The sequence below is a fragment of the Balaenoptera physalus genome, assembly GCF_965194825.1.
Source record: "Balaenoptera physalus genome assembly, chromosome: 4".
NCBI classification, from domain to species: Eukaryota; Metazoa; Chordata; class Mammalia; order Artiodactyla; family Balaenopteridae; genus Balaenoptera; species Balaenoptera physalus.
Genome location: NC_138891.1, coordinates 31,347,657 through 31,365,932, shown reverse-complemented (window position 1 = coordinate 31,365,932; position 18,276 = coordinate 31,347,657). Strand labels below are relative to the sequence as shown.

The following is an 18,276-nucleotide window of genomic DNA, read 5'->3' as shown; positions in this document are numbered from 1 at the left end:
GGTATGTGTCCTGCCCTCTGGATATGATCCGAATCCTTCAGACTCTGGCCTCAGCCTGAGCTTCTAGATTCACCAGTGGGGCTCACCTTCCTCTTTTGAACTAACAACTCCTTATCTTGACCTTTTGCCTCTATTTTGTACTCACCATTTTGTCCTGGTGATGGGGTCCCTCCAGCCCTCCTGGCCTCACCTGGCCACTCAGTCCTCCCCCCACCCAGCTGGCCGGTGCCACCTGCTATTCAAGGGCTAAAATTATTCAGAATCTGACCCCTCCTTCTGCAAGATAACCATACCAGAAAGTTAGTCTAACACCCTTTCTCTGCCTTGCCTTTTGAGCCTGCAACAGATCTGACTGGTAGACTACCGCTTGCCCCTGTGCCCTGCTCAACCATGTGTGTTTCTCCCAGTAATTCCAGACTCTCTCAATCTTGTTTCCCCACTCTGCTTGCCAAGTTTCTTTCTCTCCCGCTCCTTTCTCTTTCTTTCTTATTCTTTTTGATCCTTCTCCCAGGCTTTAGGCCGCCCTTGGACCTTCCTGGCAACCCTTTGCCTGACAGCAGTACTCAGGAATAAAAAGGTGCCTGAGCCCTTTGTGTTGACTAATGCCACCTTTGTTTTGGTGCCAGATTTGTTTTGGAGGCAGATGTCCGGGAAGGCTGGACAGTAGGCGCAGTCCTGCTGAGCACGCCAGAGGCAGAGGAAAGAAGGCAGCTCTGTAATTTTCCCAAAAGCTTCCTTAAATCCATGGGTGATGGCTTGGACACCTTGCCTTTAACAGACAAGGAAACGAGCTCAGAGCTCAGGAGACTTGCCCCAGGTCTCGGATTAAATCAGTGCAGAGGTGAAAGTGAACACAGAGCCCTCAGACTGGAAGCTGTCCAGACAGCTGCATGGAACAAAATCACAGCCTCAACCAGAGCTGTCATGCTGTGGACGCTTGGCACTTACTGGAAAGTTATATTAGACTTTCCTGTGGATTTTTTTTTTATCCTGCGAAGGAGTTACACAGTGAATTCCTTGTGGAGGATTAATCATCTTCTCTCTTGCCTATGACTGAGGCTGTTTCTCACGTCCTGCTCCTGGTTTCGCTTATCCCAAGGATTTCATTTGAAGGGCGGGACATTCCCCCACCTCCCCCCCACCCCAACCGGAGCCTGCAGTCAGGACCAATGAAAGCCAAGTACCTCATCCACCCGGTGACTTAGAACTCAGAGTATTTAAGAGGTTGCAGGAATGGGCTGAGAATGGTTTTTGCTTTCTCCGCAGACGGGCACGCTCTCATCTGATTTGGGCCATCACCGAGCCAAGCCGCAGAGTGAAGGGGGAAAATATAAACTCAGCCACTATGTGCTACGGGAAATGCGCACGATGCATCGGACATTCTCTGGTGTGGCTCGCCATCCTCTGCATTGTAGCTAATATTTTGCTGTACTTTCCCAATGGGGAAACAAAGTACGCTTCTGAAGACCATCTTAGCCACTTTGTGTGGTTCTTCTCTGGCATCATAGGAGGAGGTTTGCTGGTAAGTCATTCAGAATCATTCCAGCCTTAAAAAATTCTTTCTCGTTAGACGAGATGTTTTCATAGAAAGTTTTCTATGAGGTATGTTTCCAAATCCAGGATTTTTGTTCATTCTTCTTTTGAAAGCAGATTATATGAAAGTTGAGATAGGTATAGTGTATTGATTTTATTAGATGTTGTTTTACAAAATCCCCTTTCAAAGAAAAGTGAACTACTTTTTTGCTAAACTTTCTTACTTTACAGCCAGAAACAGATACTAGCTTTTAAATCCGATTTGAAAATCTGTAGTTTCTAGTCCTGGAGCAGGTAGTCATTTAACCTTTGCTCTGGGGAGCTGGGAGAAGTCCACTGGTTCTCTGTCTAAATCAACAGAGTTTTGGATCCAAATTCTCTGCTGTTTATTCTCAGGCATCAGTGACAGAGAAAAATATTGAATTGTGAGTGCGTTGCTATTGGGAAAGGACTATAAATTTTCTCCTTTATGTAAGCCTGGGGTGTGGAGTTTAGGAAAAATCCTTCAGTTAGCAACAAATCAGTGTCTGAAGGTAATAGTGGAATGTGTTGTTTGTTCCAAGGTTTGTTTTGAAGTGAAGTGAGAGGAATTTGCCTGCCAACCTGGGAGCTGAAAGTATTAGCTTCAACTACAGCATGGAAATAATGTGGACAAACTTGAGTTTGCCACTTTGAAATGCTGGGATTGAGAATTTTGAAGAGAAGTTTTATGGAATTGCTAATACCATACAGAATATTTTTCTTAGTCAAGTAAAGGATACTTAGACTTAATACACTAACTATGGTATGGCAAATCTGCTTTGAATTTAAGCATTACCATCATGTTAACATAATCACTTGTCTTTTCTTTCCCCACTAGTTCTCAGGTCTGTTTTTGTTTTGTTTTGTTTTATTTTTTGAGGTACAGTTAATTTCATAATCATTTGTCTTTAAGACAACACCTTGCTTGTTTAAACTTCTTTTGATCTTGAACTCAAAGTGTTTCAAACTTATGTGCTTTTAAGAGCTTTATTGTGAAGCTACAACTATATGCAATTGTGTCTTCAAAGAAGCACTTCACCTCTATTATACAGAGCTTTCATCTCTCTTGTTTATAAAAAAGTTTCAGTTATTCTGTTGAAGATTTGTTGTTATCTTCTATGCTTTTCAAGGGAAAACAAACAAACAAACAGACTTAAAAGACAGGGTTTAATAGTTTCCAAACAGAGTTTGCCTCTGGAACTATGTTATGAACTCTTATGGATTAACACATTTATAAGTAATTATTTTACCCCTCCCATGCTAAACCCTGACCCTACCTAATGTGATACATTACATGAAAACAAAGGGATATTACACGTTAGAGGTTTTTTTTTCTCCTCAGAGTTTACATTCTTTGAGATATTTTGTCAACCTAACCCAAAGACATTTCAACAGTGTCAGAAAGAAAAATATTTTACCAAAAGATGCTGCACCTGACTGACCCTATGGACCTGGGGAAAGACAATGACTTTAATTTGCGTGTTTTCTAAACAGATGCTCCTGCCAGCATTCATCTTCATGGGGCTGGAACAGGACGACTGCTGCGGCTGCGGCGGCCACGAAAACTGCGGCAAAAGATGCGCGGTAGGTTTTCCTGCGCCGGTGGGGAAGTGGTCCCTAAGAGGTAGCTGCGACGCTCTGTGCCTCACTTCTGGTGATTCTCCTTCCCCTAGATGTTTTCTTCTGTGCTGGCCGCTCTCATCGGAATTGCAGGATCTGGCTACTGCGTCATTGTGGCAGCACTGGGCTTAGCGGAAGGACCAAGATGTCTTAATGCCAGTGGCCAATGGAACTACACCTTTGCCAACACGGAGGGAGGGTAAGTGATTGACCCCCATCAGGTCGCGCATTCTTATCCACCACGTGTGTATAGTGGTAAACCCATCAAACTAAAAAGGCATCAACCATTCATTCATCCATCGTCTCAACCAGGTTTATTCTCACGAACTCAGGCACAATTTAGGCAAGGGGTATCCGAGGATGAATGCCCAGTCTCTGACCCAGAGAAGCTTTTTAATGGATTCACTGACTCAGTCCTTGTGATAACGGTATGAGGTGACTTCCACTATTGCTTCCATTTTACAGATGAGGAAATGGAGGCACAGAGAGATGAAGTAACGTATCCAAAGTCACATTGCTAAGACATGGCAGTCATGATTTGAACCCAGACAGCCTAGCTGTCAAGTTTGTGCTTATACAGTGTGTATACTATGCCAGAGCAATTGGCTAATTTTACTATTTTCTAAGAAAATATTATGGAATCCTTACATAATATGGATGAAAACCATATGAATTTAACCAAAGCCCAGGGTCAATCATACCCCCCCCCCCAAGACACACACACACACTCACATATAACATAATAACTGTGTATAACACACCCTTTATTTAAAGTGATCAGGCTGTATAAGACAGATCTTATTCATGACTTTAACATCAGGAAAATTTAAGTGGCTCCATTGTTTTATGTTGATACTTATCTCTTATCCATTATTGAGAAAAGAACAGAAATAGCTGATAGAAACTGATGTACATAATGATAAATGAAAGACATTCTGTTTTGAATTTTGAAAGGTTTAGTAATGAGATTCACGAGTGAAAATAATAAGAATAATGAATCTGAATTGCCCTTATATTTTCAAGAATGTTTGTCTCCCATGAATTTTGTAGCATATAATGAAGTCATCAGATCATGAATATGGAATTAGATAGACCTGGGTTCAATCTCAGCTCTGCATTTACTGTCTCAGTAACCAGGAAAAGGTGAACTGAGCTCTCTGTACCTCAGTTATTTCATCTGTAAAATAAAGCCAATTGCAGTTGTCTGGAGGATTAGTAAGACACTGTGTATAAAATACTTGTCACAGAAGCTGACACAGCATGAGCACTGCCATTCTTAGCTGTTAATATTCTCTACTAGCTTTCAACAGGTACAGCCCAATGGTAGCTTCTGAAGGAAAATCAGTACTCACAGGAGTTTGAAATTTTGGTGTTCAAAATTGTTATTGATCACGAATTTTCAGCTCATACTTCTCATGCTTTGTTCTGAACATACTGAATGTACCAGTACAAATTGGTTACACATGTATACAAAAACATATGATCTACTGCACAAACCCACCTCTAAAAAACATTATGATTAATCCAAGGAGAGGTGAGAGTATCATTAAACTTTTTTATAGCTGATTATTTTATAGCCCCTCTCGTGATCCACCCCAGCTTCTGCAAGAAACCTCCTGCTCCTGTGTTATTCCTAATTTCAACTTGTCCAGAGATTTCAATATGGGGAATAACAAGCCAGTGATTAGTGGCTCAATAGCCAAGCGGAGCCAAAGAATTTTTTTATATTGTGTTCTGAAATTATGGATTTTTGTTCCACTTTATATGCAGAAAGACGGGGCCAGAAGAACAGAATTTTTTTGCATGTCATCAACAAATTGAATTTCTGATTGGCTCAATGAACCATTCCAAAGTGAGGTCTCTTAATTTGCAGCCCTTTTGTTCTGTTGTGGTAGGAAGAAGTGATAAGGAAAGAATTATACCAGATCTCTTAGTGGAATTAAGTCAATCTCAGACTTTCCCACGTGACTGAATCCTATTTCATGAAGAATATGTATGTTCAGATAATGACCCCAGTATGGTTTGCTAACATTTTACAGTGACTTTGGATTGTTATTCATCATTCGATGACTTTTCCAATGTGTTGAGTACTTACTATGTGCCAGATACTGGCTTGGGAATTGGATATACAATGATGAATAGGTCTGGTTCCTACCTTCATGGAGCTCAGACTTGTGGGCTAGATGCATAAGCAGCTCTTCTCCCTGGCCTAAGTTAGGTGTCCTTCCTCTATGGCCCTTTTACCCTTGGTTTACCTGATCAGTGTACTGGTTACACTAGATGAGCTATTGTTTCTTCTCTTAAGTGATGCTTTTCCAGGACAGAACCCAGGCCATTATATCCCCAGCTCTGTCTCGATGTCTAACCCACACTGAGTGTTCCATGATCTTTGTTGAATTTTTTGTTTATAACACAGCAACAAGATCTGGGCTAAATTCCTCATTTTGTGGAATGACTTGGATTGGAAGAATCTGATATAGGGCATTGAATAAATCTATTGATGAATGAAAAAAACACCACACAAAAAGTATGCTCATGAGACATCCCACTGGGTGTGTCCATATGTCAGAAGGTTCTCTTTTTACCCACAGTTACCTTCTGGATAGCTCCACGTGGTCCCAGTGCATTGAACCCAAGCATGCAGTGGAATGGAATGTCTCTCTGTTTTCTATCCTCTTGGCACTTGGTGGCATTGAATTCATCTTGTGTCTCTTTCAAATAATAAACGGGGTGCTTGGAGGCATCTGTGGTTATTGCTGCTCTCGCCAACAGGTAAGAACCTGTGTAAAAATGCACCATTGTTTTCATCCTAGAGAAAAAAGCCAAAATCAAACCCTGCTCCACCTACCAGTGTTTATTCCATTTTTTGTGGCATAGCATTGACAGCATTCAGTTTTGCTCTCAATAGCAAGCTTCCTTGAGTGTCACAGTCACTGGGTTATCTTGGTTTTCTGTAGCTGGCCCTGTGTATATAAAACAATGTCACCCATAGACAGAGTGCCCCTTCAGGATCTAACCCACTGCCCCTGGTCTGGTTGCAGAGACACAAAAGAAATGTCCTTTCATTGCTTGCTCTCACATTCCCAACTAGTATACACAAGTAACAGCCATCATCCATTGCCCTAAGCATTGTGCTAAACCCCTATTCCAGAAAAGTCTATGATGTAGAGATTGAGCAACATTTCTAAGATCACCTAGTAAGGAAGTAACAGGCTTCAAACCCTGGGTCATTTTATGCCACAGCTTCTGCTCTTAACCTGTATGCAGCACTTGCTGTTCTGTTGGGTTTTCTACAGTTCCTTCCTAATAAGGAGTCACAATAATGCCCAAACAGCTAAGCCTAGAGAATCACTAGTGGCCTTTGAATAGCAGCTCATTAAAAGCCTTTCACTGTGAAAGAAAACCAGGAAGCACTTGTTTCCTGGGGATATGATTTTGAGGAGAAATACGCATTTGTTAGTAAGGAGAGTTTTTGTTTCTGTATTTTCCTAAAAAACATATATTACTGAATTGATGGAAGTCCAGCTTTGGTCCAATTTTTCTTTCTTTCTTTCTTTTTTTTGTTTAATGTCTTATTCTGTAAAGCAGGATTAGATTAAAAAAACTTACTTAATTTGTATTTTCCTAACCATTCACTTCTCTGGTTCAAGGTCTCGTAACTTTCTTTGAAAATAAGACAAAACCTAATGAAAAGGAAAAGCCCATTGCTACCATGAAAAACTTTGCTGAACATAGATGGAAACTTTCTACGATTTTTGAGGGGAAGTTAAAATAAAATTCTAGATTTCCTTATCAGGCAAATAAAGCAAGACTAATAATTGCCTTGGGAGCCTGCCAAATTTCCAAGAAAACAGCAGAGTGGAAAGCCTTCAATTTGGAGTCGTTTCCAGGCAATATGGTTGGGGGGAGGCAAAGAATCCTCTTGGGATTACTATAAAATAACCTATTTTTAGCCTTGAATTTCCTACAAGGCAGAGTTTAAATTAGGTGAGAACCCACTGGACTTCAGCGCTGGTGCATTTGGGGGACGGGCATAAGTGTCAACGACCAAAATTGCTGTAGTGGTTCGGCAGAAAGTCACTCTCCTCTGAGTGGGGGGAGCCAAGAGTCCCACTGGGTTTCCCATCTGAGTCACTGTAGAGAGGCTTCTTCCCAGACACTGCGGGTCAGTTACGTTTGTTTGTAAGACAAAAGACAGTTTCAAAGAGCAAGGTTTTTAACGTAGATGAGTCAAATCTGTAACTCTGTAGCATTTAATTCAAAAGTTGCCTGCCTTGAGCCCCCATCAGTGTGAAACTCCCAAGGCATTATCTCTTAAATCCCTGAGATGAAAAACCCACCCCAAGCATATTCAAAGCCAGCCAAGCATCATAAACTGCAGTTTCTATGGCCTCTCTCTGCAGCTTTTACTGGGGAAGGACAACAGTCTGGTTTGTTTAGGAAACATTTTATGAGCATTGTCAAAGCTCTCAGTGTTGTTGACCCAACCTCTACTGAAGCTGAGATCAGTCTGCTTTATGTTTGCTTAAAACAGGAATTTAAAGCACTGAAATGTCATTGTTGTTTCGCCTGATCAGAACCTGATGCTTATTTCATTTTCTTTACAGCAATATGATTGCTAGAAGAACCACCCCAAGATAAAACTACAATCTTCCTCAATGTCACTGTAATTTATATAATTTACTTGTAATAATTTGTAAAACTTTGTACTAGTGTATCATACAGCACATGTTCTACTTTTATAAGTGTGTATAAAGACTGGCATCTTCACGGGATGTCAGTGTTTGAACTTAGTAGAGAAATTCTTTTTTCTTTTCGGAATGAGAAAATAAACCACACTCTGGAGGTAATTTACAAACTGAGTGACAGTTCTCAGCCTACCTGAGATAAACTCTGGCTGAGGTCATGTTTTTGAGAAACATTACAAGGATAAATATCACATTCTGATTACGACTGTAAATATTTATATGTGCACGTGTTTATGAAATGAAAGGTTTCTAGTTGCTTTTTTTAAGACCATTAAGGAGAAAATCCAACAATCTGAAAAGATGTATTTTTTCACTGTTTATATGGTGTTTCCCATTTGCATGCCTGCAAATCTCTAACAAGGGGCCTTTTGAATTGAGTCGTGTATAAAAGAGACAGATACTTCCCTGGCGCGGGAGGACAGGTTGAGAATGCGCGAAGCCACATGAATGAGTCAAAATACACATGCAGCGAGTTGTCGCAAGGACTACCAGATCCTGAATTTTCCTAACACGTGGAAAGCTTTTCGTCCTTCAAAGACAAGACTGAGGATCATGGATTTAAAAAGACAAAGGCCTGGATAATTGGATAAGAAGAAAGATGGGGAACGGAATAAAGCAGTTGATCATCATCATGGGAACATGGGGGAGGAAGGGCGGGAGGACCATGGGGAAATACCACCCCCCCAAATTTGCTTGTTTAAATACAACAAATAAAGTATTCACTACCGTTTTGTTGTTTAGTTTCATCATCCTTTGTTTCAAGTTCCTCCTTTTTTCTTCCTATTTTTTTTTTTTTTTTTCCTGTCTGCAGGTTGTACGGTCTCCATTGCTAGGGGCTTTGTGTCTTCTGGTTTCTTTATCCCACTTTCTCTTCTTCATCTTCTCCCTCCTCTTCCACCTTCCTCTGCTATCCTTGCATTTGGGCCGTCATCCTAGTTAGGCAACCTTCCTTTCCACTGGGTGCTCCAGACATCCAGCTCCTGAGGAATGTAACAGACATTTTCCCCCTAGATCTTACATCTGTTGTATCGTTAGGCTCTCTCCAGTGACAGGATCCCCTGACCTATTGGGAATTGTCTTCAGAAATTGTCAGCTTTTGGTGTTTATTGGCCTATGCAACAGACAAGCTAGTGAATAAAGAAGCTTCACTGGCTGTTAGACAGCAGAACTCCTCCTGAGAGCCAGGCCTCCTGCCAGAAGGGTTCTAATCTTTCTTGTGCCTCTGTCTTTCTGGCAGTCTGGTGAAGCTTATGGACTCCTTTGAAGAATACTGTTTAAAATGCATAAAACAAAGACAGAGGATGACAAAGTAAACCCAGATATCTGACTATTTTATCAAAATATTTTTTAAAATTATAAGATAGTTGTCTTGATAGGCAGCTCCATCACACCAACATCTGTAGACTGGAAAACAATGATCACGTGTGATCTAGCAGTGGGCTAAGGAGGGTGGAGTCTAAAAACTACTGTACTTTTGAAATATGATTCCAATTGAATGATATTTTGAGATACATGCAACAATTTTAATGTGATATTGAAAAGATGTGTAATTTGGTATTGTTGTTCAAAGGACAATCAGTGTTGATCATACTGCTGTAATTTGTTGCATGCAGTCACAATAAAGGAAATACTAAGTTTTCATTAGATGTTAATAAAAACAGTGACAAATTTTTTTTCCCATCCAAATTTAACACCTCCTCCCACCACAGATATCTATCCATGGGCCTCTTAGGAGTTCTTAGACACCAGGTTAAGAACCCTGCATCCAAAAAAGAGGCATAATGATCAGTCATAAGCACTTTTCCCTCCTAAATCTATCCTCAAAGGAAATGGAAATGATGATTATTAACCATGATAGTAATAATAGCAACTCAACTATTGAGTTCTGTGTCAATTACTGTACTTCGTTTCTACACACATTATTTTTTTTTTTTTAACATCTTTATTGAAGTATAATTGCCTTACAATGGTGTGTTAGCTTCTGCTTTATAACAAAGTGAATCAGTTATACATATACAATATGTTCCCATTTCTCTTCCCTCTTGCATCTCCCTCCCTCCCACCCTCCCCATCCCATCCCTCTAGATGGTCACAAAGCACCGAGCTGATCTCCCTGTGCTATGCGGCTGCTTCCCACTAGTTATCTATTTTACATTTGGTAGTGTATATATGTCCATGACACTCTCTTACCCTGTCACATCTCACCCCACCCCCTCCCCATATCCTCAAGTCCATTCTCTAGTAGGTCTGTGTCTTTATTCCCGTCTTGCCACTAGGTTCTTCATGGCCTTTTTTTTTTTTTTTTTTTTTTCCCCTTAGATTCCGTATATATGTGTTAGCATACTCTATTTGTTTTTCTCTTTCTGACTTACTTCACTCTGTATGACAGACTCTAACTCCATCCACCTCATTACAAATACCTCCATTTCATTTCTTTTTATGGCTGAGTAATATTCCATTGTATATATGTGCCACATCTTCTTTATCCATTCATCTGTCGATGGACATTTAGATTGCTTCCATGTCCTGGCTATTGTAAATAGAGCTGCAATGAACATTTTGGTACATGACTCTTTTTGACCTATGGTTTTCTCAGGGTATATGCCCAGTAGTGGGATTGCTGGGTCGTATGGTAGTTCTATTTGTAGTTTTTTAAGGAACCTCCATACTGTTCTCCATAGTGGCTGTATCAATTTACATTCCCACCAACAGTGCAAGAGTGTTCCCTTTCCTCCACACCCTCTCCAGCATTTATTGTTTCTAGATTTTTTGATGATGGCCATTCTGACCGGTGTGAGATGATATCTCATTGTAGTTTTGATTTGCATTTCTCTAATGATTAATGATGTTGAGCATTCTTTCATGTGTCTGTAGGCCATCTGTATATCTTCTTTGGAGAAATGTCTATTTAGGTCTTCGGCCCATTTTTGGATTGGGTTGTTCGTTTTTTTGTTATTGAGCTGCATGAGCTGCTTGTAAATCTTGGAGATTAATCCTTTGTCAGTTGCTTCATTTGCAAATATTTTCTCCCATTCTGATGGTTGTCTTTTGGTCTTGTTTATGGTTTCCTTTGCTGTGCAAAAGCTTTTAAGTTTCATTAGGTCCCATTTGTTTATTTGTGTTCTTATTTCCATTTCTCTGGGAGCTGGGTCAAAAAGAATCTTGCTGTGATGTATGTCATAGAGTGTTCTGCTTATGTTTTCCTCTAAGAGTTTGATAGTGTCTGCCCTTACACTTAGGTCTTTAATCCATTTTGAGTTTATTTTTGTGCATGGTGTCAGGGAGTGTTCTATTTTCATACTTTTACATGTACCTGTCCAATTTTCCCAGCACCACTTATTGAAGAGGCTGTCTTTTCTCCACTGTATATGCTTGTCTCCTTTATCAAAAATAAGGTGCCCATATGTGTGTGGGTTTATCTCTGGGCTTTCTATCCTGTTCCATTGATCTATATTTCTGTTTTTGTGCCAGTACCAAACTGTCTTGATTACTGAAGCTTTGTAATATAGTCTGAAGTCAGGGAGCCTGATTCCCCCAGCTCCATTTTTCGTTCTCAAGATTGCTTTGGCTATTCGGGGTCTTTTGTGTTTCCATACAAATTGTGAAATTTTTTGTTCTAGTTCTGTGAAAAATGCCAGTGGTAGTTTGATAGGGATTGCATTGAATCTGTAGATTGCTTTGGGTAGTAGAGTCATTTTCACAATGTTGATTCTTCCAATCCAGGAACATGGTATATCTCTCCATCTATTTGTATCATCTTTAATTTCTTTCATCAGTGTCTTATAATTTTCTGCATACAGGTCTTTTCTCTCCTTAGGTAGGTTTATTCCTAGATATTTTATTCTTTTTGTTGCAATGGTAAATGGGAGTGTTTTCTTAATTTCACTTTCAGATTTTTCGTCATTATACACACATTATTTTACTGAAATCTCTCAACAGCCCTAGTAGGGGATACTTGTCTCCATTGTACAGAGTCTAAGACCAGAAAGGTTAAGTAGTCTACCCAAGGCCACATCTTTAGCAAGTGAAAAAACTATGCTTAAATCCAGGTCAGTCTAACATGAAAACCCACTTCTTTCCTTGGCCCCTTCCACCTCCTCTGCTGCCCCTGCCCAGGTGCTGGAGTCTTGTCTCCTCCAACACTGGAACTCAGACTCTCCACCCACCAAAGAGACCCCTGTGACCTCAGTCATCCCCATCAGAGCCCAAATTTGAGTGACTCAGAGTTTCCTCTAGTTTGTAAATTCTTTCACGTAGACATTGCCATTGTCCAGAGGAAATAGCTTACACAAGTTCCCGTCTACCCTAGTTTATTTCTATTCATAGCTCACACTCTGGGTCTGTAATATTCTAAACCCCTCAATTCAGCTGGAAATTCCCTCAGGGATTGTACCAAAACAGCTTATTATCACCTGGCAACATAAAAACAACAATTTCTGTAGAAACTGAATCACCTGAATAGCACACATGGCCTCAAGGTTAGATAGTTCCTTCTGAGGATCATTTTACCATAGTTACCAGATTTGCAAATAACCACCTGCATAAAGGAAATCTCTTGAATTGAAATCTAAGGAAATTGATGGAATGGTACCTTCACTACAATCTCTTTTTTGTACGTGTGTGAAATCTCTTTGATTACGTTTCCTCTGACACTTACCCTAGTATGAACGGGTATGGGATTTGGTGCAATTTTTCAGAAAAGAGACAATCTAGAAAGTCTGCCCATCCTTTTTAACCCAATATTTTTACTTTTAGACCTTTATTTTAAGAGGATCATCAAGGATGTTCAGTTTCCAGGGATAATTTTGGGAGTATTGTTTATATCTAGAAAAATGACAAGAGCTTAAATGTCTGACAACAAGGAACTGGTTTGATAAAATGTAGTCAACACAGTAAAATATTATGCATATTTATATTTATAACATATGCATACACTAAAAAGTAATTTGGATCAGATTCTGGGTGATTTTTGTCTTGATTCATTTTGCTTATCTATACTTGCTGAAGTGTCTCCTATAAACACATACTACTTTTGGAAAGAAAACAAAAAAGAGAAAAGAAAGATTCAGTTCCTAAAATTCAGGAAGCAGTCCACAGTCTTTAAAGGATACTTCCCAAGTGTACAAGAAAACCATTGTTCTTGTGGGTGAACAGAGGAATCATTCCATGGTAAACACTGGAGAATAATTGTGTCTGCATTTAGGTGGAGGGATGAGCCAGGTGAGATAGGCAGTGACTACAGGCTAAAGATATTATGGGGAAAGCCATAATTCCCACTCTGTGTTTGGGAAACATAAGTACATGGTATCTACTTGGTCTAGCTACTAAATGAGATGTTTTATAAATATCAAATATGTATCTGTTTTTTCATTTTAAAAATGAAAGTAATGAAATACTTCTACTTTGAGCATTGGCCTTTTATCAGGACATTTTGTAGCACAGCCCGAATTTTCCTCATTTTACTTTTCTGAGATGAGAGGAGGGTTAACAACAGCATGAGTTTATAGGACTTGGCCCAGCCTGGTTTGTGAAAATGATCCAACGCGTTTGAACAAGTAGAGGAACTGAGTCACCTACCCAAAGTTAATACAAATTGCTCCTCCTTCCCTTTTTGCATGAAATATTTGTGTGTGTGTGTGTGTATCTCTGTCAATTTAGATACTTATTTTGATTACTGCCGTTATAGAAGTCTGCTAGGCCTTTCTGGAGCTGGATTTCATGTTAATTCTTGGAAGTGATCAAACAGCTTCCCTCCCTTTCTCTTTCTCTCTCTCTCACACACACACACACTCACCACATATGTACACACATTTTCCTACTATATAGCAATTAAAAGGAACAGACTACTGCAGATGAGACAACATGGGTGAATCCCACAAATAATGAGAGCAGAACCCATCTACACTGTCTCCACCCCCAATTTTGTCAACACAATTCTGGATGTAATCTTGAATGATGTAACCAAATCCTTACAATAGAGGAAGGGGTGGTGAGTCCCTTTATACAATATCCCACACATTAGGTTTTTATAGGAGCAACACCATAAGTCCCTAAGAAGGGCTGTTTCAAGATGTCTGTATTCAAAAGTTGCATCCTGGAAGTGGAAGACTGTGTGTTCCAATCGCTAATTCTCACCACAACCTCCTTTGTTACATGTGTACAAATATCACCGATTCATGTGCAGGGTTCAAGGCCAATGGCAGTGACCTCTCCTGTCTCAGGTGTAGATGATGCCTAGAAGGGTTTGAAAGCAAAACCGAGGTCGCCAGGTTGGGATCTCCCACAATACCTGACTCCATGTCATGTAAGGCGACCCCTTGACTAAAGCAATAATTTAAAAACTACAGTCACCTCTCCCCATAATCTCTGACACCTATTAAATTTTAAACTTTAACAAAAAATTTTAAATCTTTTATTAAATCCTCCTTTTTTTACGTGCAGTAAAATGCACACAAAATGTACTTCTCCACGAACTTTTACATATGTTTATACCCATGTAACCACCATCTAGATCAAGATACAGGACATTTTCAGCACCCAGAAAACTCTCTCATGTCGTCTCCCAGGCAATACGTACCTCTAGAGTAGCTACAGTTCTGATTTCCATCAGCATAGATTATTTTTGCCTATTCTTGAACTCAATATAAATTGAAGCATAAAGCATGTTTTTTTGGTGTCTGGTTTTTCTCACTACACATTATGCTGTTGAATGCTGGCTCCTGGCATATCACCAGGACAATCTGTTCATAAGACGAAGCTGAGTGTATTGCCTACTGCCGTCAGGGAGAACACCACCTTGAAAGAGCTTTGGTAGTGTGTTGGAGGAGGAAGGAAAAAGTTGAATTTGAGATTTTAATTCTGGTTTAAGGTGAGTCTTTTGATGGGAAGGTTTGAATAGGATTAATAAGAATTATGATATCTTTTAGGATTGTTGGGAAGAGTAAGGCAAGGATTTTGAGGTGAGAGGTTCAAAGACTCTTGAGATGGAAACGGTTGATGTTCTCTATTGAAGAGATGATAGGTCTTTCAGGAAGTTCCTATAATGAACAATAAAGTTGTTTGCCTGGGCAAGAGTGTCCTGGAATGGTAAAGCTATGCTAACAAAGACTATGGAATAATAAAATCCTAATAAACAGTAAGCCTTGGAGCGGTTTATGGTGTCAGTTCTCAGTATCCAAGCTCAGGGTGGGGAGTAGATGGTTTCCGTTTGCAATATTTTTGAGATTCATCTGTGTCACCTCATGTAGCAGTAGTTTGTTTGTTCCCTTTGCTGTACGGTGTTCCATTGTTTGAATATACTACAGTTCATTTACCCATAATTCTATTAACGGATATTTGGGTTGTTTCCAGGAAATATGTTGCTATGATCATTCTTGTACATTTTTTTTTTTTTTTTGGTGCATATAAGAACTTATTGATGTAGGTTGGTTTGTTTTTGCCTTGTTAAGGAATCAAACTGTCAATGGAGATTCTTTCATTGGACTTTAGTTAGCATCTCAGGGGGCCCAGAGTTTCCCCTTGGCCCAGCGACACCAAAGCGTGGTTCATCTCTTCCTGCCAGGGGACTGTCAATCACTTACTGGTTCAATATTTCTGGATTGCACATTGTGTGCCCGGCACTGCACAAGGTGCTGAAGACACAGCTTGGAGCTTTCCAAGCTCCAGGAGACAGAGTCCTTGACTATATTGCTTACTATTGTATCCCCAGCTCCTAAATCAGAGCCTAGCATGCAATAGATGCTCAGTGATCAGGGGTCATCAAACTATGGCTCATGGGCCAAATCTGGTCTGCTGCCTGTTTTTGTAAATAGAGTCATGGGGACACAGCCATGCTTATTTGTTTACATATTGTCCATGGTTGCTTTCCTGCTACAATGGCAGAATTGAGTAGTTGTGACAGTGAACACATGACCCACAGGCCTAAGATAGGTCCCTATCTTGCCCTTTACAGAAAGAGTTTGCTGACCTCTAGCCTAGTTGCCCATTTGCCTAGCTAAAAGTTGATATTCTATTACAATGGAAGAGGAGAACAATGAATATTTTTGTTACTTTTAAGTTTATTATAAAAATTTTCAATTTTTTTAAAAAAAAGAAGTAGAGAGAGAAAAAATGAACCCAATTTGCCTACCATCTAGCTAGAAGAATGGATATTAGGGGATATATTATTTTCCTAGGGCCACCATAATAACATAGCACAACTGGATAGCTTAGAACAACAGAAATTTATTGTCTCGCAGTTCTGGAGGCCAGAAGTCCGATATCAAGGTGTCAGCAAGACCACACTCCTTCTGAAGGTGCTGTTCCAGGCCTCTCTTAGCTTCTGGTAACCTCAGGGATTTCTTGGCTTGTAGAAGGTCATCTTTTCCCCATGCCTCTTCACATCATCTTTCTTCTGTATATGTCTATCTCTGTGTCCAGATTCCCCTTTTTCACAAGGACACCAGTAGTATTGCATTAGGGCTCACCCTAATGACCTCATTTTAACTTGATTGCTTCTATAAAGACCATATTTCCAAATAGGGTCACATTCTGAGGTGCTGGGTATTACGACTTCAGTGTGTCTTTTTTGAGGGAACACAATTCAACCCAGAACAGAGGAAGAGATAGCAGTCTCTATCTGAAACTTCATCAGCATCTTCTAAACTAAACAGATGTCCTATGACATGTCCTTGAAAAAGTCTAGGGGAAAAAAAAGCCTGAAAAAGAGTGCACACAATACAAATCTTCTTGAAGATTCATCACACACATTTCCTAAGCTCTAAGAATTCTTGTTGTAAAAGCCTGGTTAACTCAAAACTTCCCAAATTATTTAACTATCAGACCCTAGGGTTGCAGCTTTGGAAAGAAAGTGAACAGCAGGTGAAAAGGAAAGCACAGAGCTGGAAACATGATAAATTCATTAAAGAACGATAGAGGTTAGAGGTCAGAGGAGTCCTTCAATGACAACGGGGAGCTTAGGATGAAAAGAAAAATTTCAGTATAATTAGCTGCTGCCTGTTCAATGGACAGGAGTTCTGATATGTACTCTGTTCATTTCTTCTGCTCTTGAATAGGTGTGCAGGATACCACCTTTGTAGATCTTGCTGCAATTCTATAGGAAAATATTATGTGCCCTTTAAGCAATCCAGCTCCCTAGGTTTTGGGGGAGTCCTAACTTCCAATGTCACAATTTTGGAGAAAAAATTTCTATTGTAGCTGTCTTAGTCTCCAAGTGGGAGACCTCTCTGAGTAGGAGAGACAGGAGAATTTCAGAGATATAAATAACCCAATCATAAGACATTTCATCCCTCCATAATTTAAGGTCAAGCCAGTTCTCCCACCAACTCCATTTCTGAGTCCAAATGTGTTTATCACGAGGTGGGCTTGTATGAGAGTATGGGCAGTGGTATATGAAACCTACAAAGCCCTGCAAAGGTTGAAAAACAAGTTCCATCTGCATTTGCCAATACTTCCCCTTGTGCATGGGTGCAGAGATACTAGGGGAAAGGACATGCCATGCTTGTATGACAGGCAAAGCTGGAGGCTGGAAAGAGACAGAAATGAAATGTCATATTAGTAACCAGTTTCTTCAAAGGCAAGCTCGGTGAATCAGTCTTCAGCGTCCTGGCCAGAGGGTCAGGGAGCCCTTTGAGTCAGGTAAACTGTGAACTACTGGGTGTTTCTTTGGCCCAGAGAAGCGTCACCCTAGAGGCAATGGTGAGTCTCATTTTGTATAATGAGAGAAATATTCATGTCCACATCCTCAGGGCTCCGTATGCAGGTGAGAACATCAGAGTTTGATGGTTTGTGGAGATGTCCCAGATGGGAGAATGGGGCTCAGGTATAGAATGTGTAACACCAAGCGTGAATCTTAATGTAAACAGTGCACTTTGGATGATTATGATGTGTCTTGTAAGTTCATCAATTGTAACAAATGTACCACTCTGGTGGAAGATGTTGATGATGGAGAAGGCTGTATCTGCATGGGGACAGAGGGTATATGTGAGTCAAACTCTCTGTACTTTCTGTTCAATTTTGCTAAAATTAAACCTAAAACTGCTCTAAAAAAATTAAAAGTCTATAAAAAAAATTGCTGTGCTTTTGAAATTCCCAGTGTCTAGGCCACCCCCCTCAGATCAATTAAATCAGGACATACAGGCTTGCAATCTAGACATCAATAAATTTTTAATACAATCCATGTAATCCCAATGTACAGTCAAGGCTGAGAACTACTGCCCTAGAAAGTGATAATCTCACTTCAGTGGATCTCAGACCAGGATGCCAATTAGAATCACTTGGCACTTAAAAAATATCAATATATAGATATCCAGGCCTCACTCCCTAAATTGATTCATTTGGTCTAGGATGAGGTCTG

The 18,276-nt window shown here is 40.0% G+C and overlaps 1 protein-coding gene across 1 annotated transcript; it reads left to right on the top strand.

Annotated features, from left to right (window-relative positions):
* The first annotated feature begins 1,232 nt into the window (after positions 1-1,232).
* On the top strand, positions 1,233-8,652 carry TM4SF1 (transmembrane 4 L six family member 1). Its single transcript, XM_082459692.1, has 5 exons — positions 1,233-1,522; positions 3,049-3,138; positions 3,228-3,373; positions 5,766-5,946; positions 7,782-8,652. The coding sequence occupies exons 1-5, from the start codon at positions 1,346-1,348 to the stop codon at positions 7,794-7,796; spliced, it is 609 nt and encodes a 202-aa protein (XP_082315818.1). The 5' UTR covers positions 1,233-1,345; the 3' UTR covers positions 7,797-8,652.
* Positions 8,653-18,276: the final 9,624 nt, after the last annotated feature.